General features: G+C 48.1%; 1 protein-coding gene across 1 annotated transcript in view; it reads right to left on the reverse strand.

The window, feature by feature from the left end:
* Positions 1-11: 11 nt before the first annotated feature.
* LOC116104670 (nuclear envelope pore membrane protein POM 121-like) overlaps positions 12-3,299 on the reverse strand; it is a 17,791-nt gene continuing 14,503 nt past the window's right edge. The window contains exons 12-14 of the mRNA XM_031391163.1: positions 3,233-3,294; positions 825-947; positions 12-353 (exon numbers count right to left, since the gene is read on the reverse strand). Coding sequence (XP_031247023.1) covers positions 256-353; positions 825-947; positions 3,233-3,294 — 283 coding nt within the window. The 3' untranslated portion in view covers positions 12-255. The remainder of the gene's footprint in view (positions 354-824; positions 948-3,232; positions 3,295-3,299) is intronic.

Raw genomic sequence — 3,299 nt, forward strand, 5'->3', positions numbered from 1 at the left:
GGCAGCAAGAGGACAATATGTACAGATGTTTTTTCAGTTCTCCAGCCTAACCAGTGTGACTGTTCAAGTAAAGCATCGGGCTTCTGCCCCTCCCTGGGGCACTCGCTTCCTCCAGAACAGAAAGGGCCAGGCTGCCACTTCCACCCTGGCGACAGGCTGGGTTTGCTATGGAATTTGAAGGGGCAGAGGCTCTTCCTAGCAGGCGCTGAGGTCCAGATTCAGGCAAGGGATGGGGGAGTGGAGACAAGAGGCAGGCTACTTCTTGCGGGTGTGCTGCCTTCGGGCCTGAAGTCGCTGTCGAGCCCCTGGGGTCTTGGATCCCGCGCCAATGGAAAATGAAGGGGCTGCTGATCCTAGAAAGAGTTAACAAGACCTTATCAGGGCAGCTGCCACCACAGAAAATGTGCTGGTGCCTTGATCTGGGAAGTCAGTCAACAGCAAAAACCTAAGTGGTCCATTAGGGCTTCTGAAACCATTGGGAGCCCTACAGCTCTTGGCTGGAGAGATGGCTCAGCAGTTAAGAGCACTGGCTGCTTCTTCCAGAGGACCTGAGTTCAATTCCCAGCACCAACATAGCAGCTCACAACTCACCTGTTCTAGGGAATCTGACACCTTCACATAGATGAACATGTAGGAAAACACCAATGCACATAAAAGTAAATAAAAAACACCAGCACTTGGCTCCTCAAATACTTGAGTTTCCCGAGAAGACTCAATTTTTTGCTGTTCAACTTCCCTAGACCCTGAGGACCAGCAACCTGCTATATTCCTAATCACTCCTCATTCAAGGGACAAGGATGCCATGCTGGCGACAGACTGCTTACCAAAAGGTCCAACTCCAACAAAGCCTTGGGTAGGTGTTGAAGAGGCCCCAAATGAGAGGCTGCTCCCTGCTGTGCCTATGCCTGGGGCAGGGGCACTCTGCCCAAAAGTAGGTGTGGATGTGCCTAAACGGGAGACAGAAAAGTTAGAGACTAGACTGCTATCAGGCCTATCCCCAGCACCCAGAGCTGATGAAGCCAGCCTCTGCCACCCCCCCATTATATGACTGCAATGAGATGTGGGGCTGTCAGATTAATCCCTCCCTGGTTCCCTGCCCCTCCCCTCATTTATCTAGTAGGGTCCCTCTTCTTCCCAGGATGCCCTGTAGGAATGGTCCCGCTCTGCTGTATGTAATTGTCTCAAGGCTGTCTTGCTCTGATGCTGCTTCCAAACAACTTCTCTCCTCCTCCTACCTCAAATACCCAATTCCATTGTTTTGCTATTTTTGAGATTGGGTCTTCCGCTATGTAGCTCAGGTTGGCCTTCAACTCTCCAACCTCCTGCCCAAGCCTAAGTGCTGGGATGACAGGCAGACCAATTCCTGAGGTTCGGGTCCCAGGCTCTTATTAACAGTTCTGGTCCTCTGGAGGGTCACCTGTCAATCAATCACCCCCTCCAACCCCCTAAGGATCCTGAATCATTACTCTCCCCATCATCATTCTTTTTTTAGTGCTAATGACACACACATGCACATATACGTACACAAACTGCCCGAGTGTTATCTGTTGTATTTAGAGTAGTACTCATCTATAGGAGTGTACAGAAGCCACAGGTTGACACTGGGTGTCTCTGGAATCTCTCACTGGCCTAGCTATTTTGAGTAGACTGACCATCTAGTTTATGGGCTCTGCCTACCTCCACACACCCAGCATTGGGATTACAGGTTACCACTGACTCACCAAACATTTTAGCTCAAGCATCAGGCACTTTGAATACTGAGCTGTCTCCCCAGCCCCATCCACCTACTTATTCCAGAGGCTCCAAGCCTTCCACTGTCTCTCATTATCTCTCTCATGTCCCCAACAACTCCCTCAACTGACCTGCCTCCTACCCTGGACTATGTTCCCCAATTCACAAGACATTCTCTCCTATTTATCAAAGTCAGGGGTTCTTAGGGCCAAAATTCACCCTGCATACAGCAGATGAGATCTCTTCACTCTTGTTTTGTTTTGTTTTGTTTCTGCTAGGGTTTCGCTGTATATATAGCCCTGGCTGTCCTGGAACTCACTCTGTAGACCAGGCTAGCCTCGAACTCAGAAATCGGCCTGTCTCTGCCTCCCAAGTGCTGGGATAAAGGCGTGCGCCACCACTGCCTGGCAAGATCTCTTCACTCTTAAGCTTGAAATTCTATTGTGACTTCCCTGGATATTTAAAATCCAGACAATGAATTCTGGCTATGAGCAACCTTGCACTCTGCCAGCCTTGCAATCTCCAGCCAATCTTGCCTTATTCTCCTCTCATGAATCTCTGCCTTTTTGCCCTGACAGTACCCTCCCCTGCAGCGTGCAGTGGGTATATGTCTATCACTGTAGCATTTGGGGAGATGAAATATGAAGATCTTGAATTTGAGGGCAGCCTGGGTTACACTAGGAAACAGTGTCAAACACACACATACACAACACAAAAAGCCAGTGAGATGGCTGAGTGAAGGCACTTGCAGCAAAGCCTGGCAACCTGAGTTTTAGTCTCAAAATTTAAGTAAGGGGAAAGAAGAGAACCAACTCCATAAAGTTATATTCTGATCCCTGTCTGTAGACCATGGCAATGTGCATGTACACATACACACTATAAACAGCTGGGAAGATAGCCTGGTGAGTTAAAAGTGTTTTTGTGCAAGAATGAGTAACCATATAAAATAAAGCTAAGGATGACTGTATATACCAAACACATAAACCATAAGCATCTTTTCCTTCCATTCATGAACCTAGATTCAATTTCCAGCACCCACATGGCAGTTCGCAGGTCCCAGGGATCTATCAACACCTCTTCTAGCTGCTGTGGGCATCAGCACACATGTGGTATACAGACATATGCAGAGCCAAAAGACACATACACATAACATGTATCTTTTAAAGATTTTTTTTCTTAAAAGGGTGTGTGTGTGTGTGTGTGTGTGTGTGTGTGTGTGTGTATACACACAATGCAGTGCCTGTGGAGGCCAGAAGAAAGCATAAGATACTTGAAGCTAAAACTATAGGCAGTTGACAGCCAACTGATGTGGGTGCTAGAACTAAATTTGGGTCCCCTTTAAGATCAGGAAGTCTTACCCACTGAGCCATTTCTCCAACCCCCCAGAAACCTTTCCTGACTACATGGGGTTCCTTCTATTGCTAGTTTGGACTGCCAGTTGGTCTGTAACAATGCAGACAGACTATTGTACACTCACCCTTAACAGGCTTGCCAAACTTACCTCCAAACACAGGCTTGCTTTCAGGTGTACTGCCCACACTGAAGGCGAAGGGTGAGCTCTGGCTGGG

This window comes from Mastomys coucha, unplaced genomic scaffold (assembly GCF_008632895.1).
Source record: "Mastomys coucha isolate ucsf_1 unplaced genomic scaffold, UCSF_Mcou_1 pScaffold22, whole genome shotgun sequence".
NCBI lineage: Eukaryota > Metazoa > Chordata > Mammalia > Rodentia > Muridae > Mastomys > Mastomys coucha.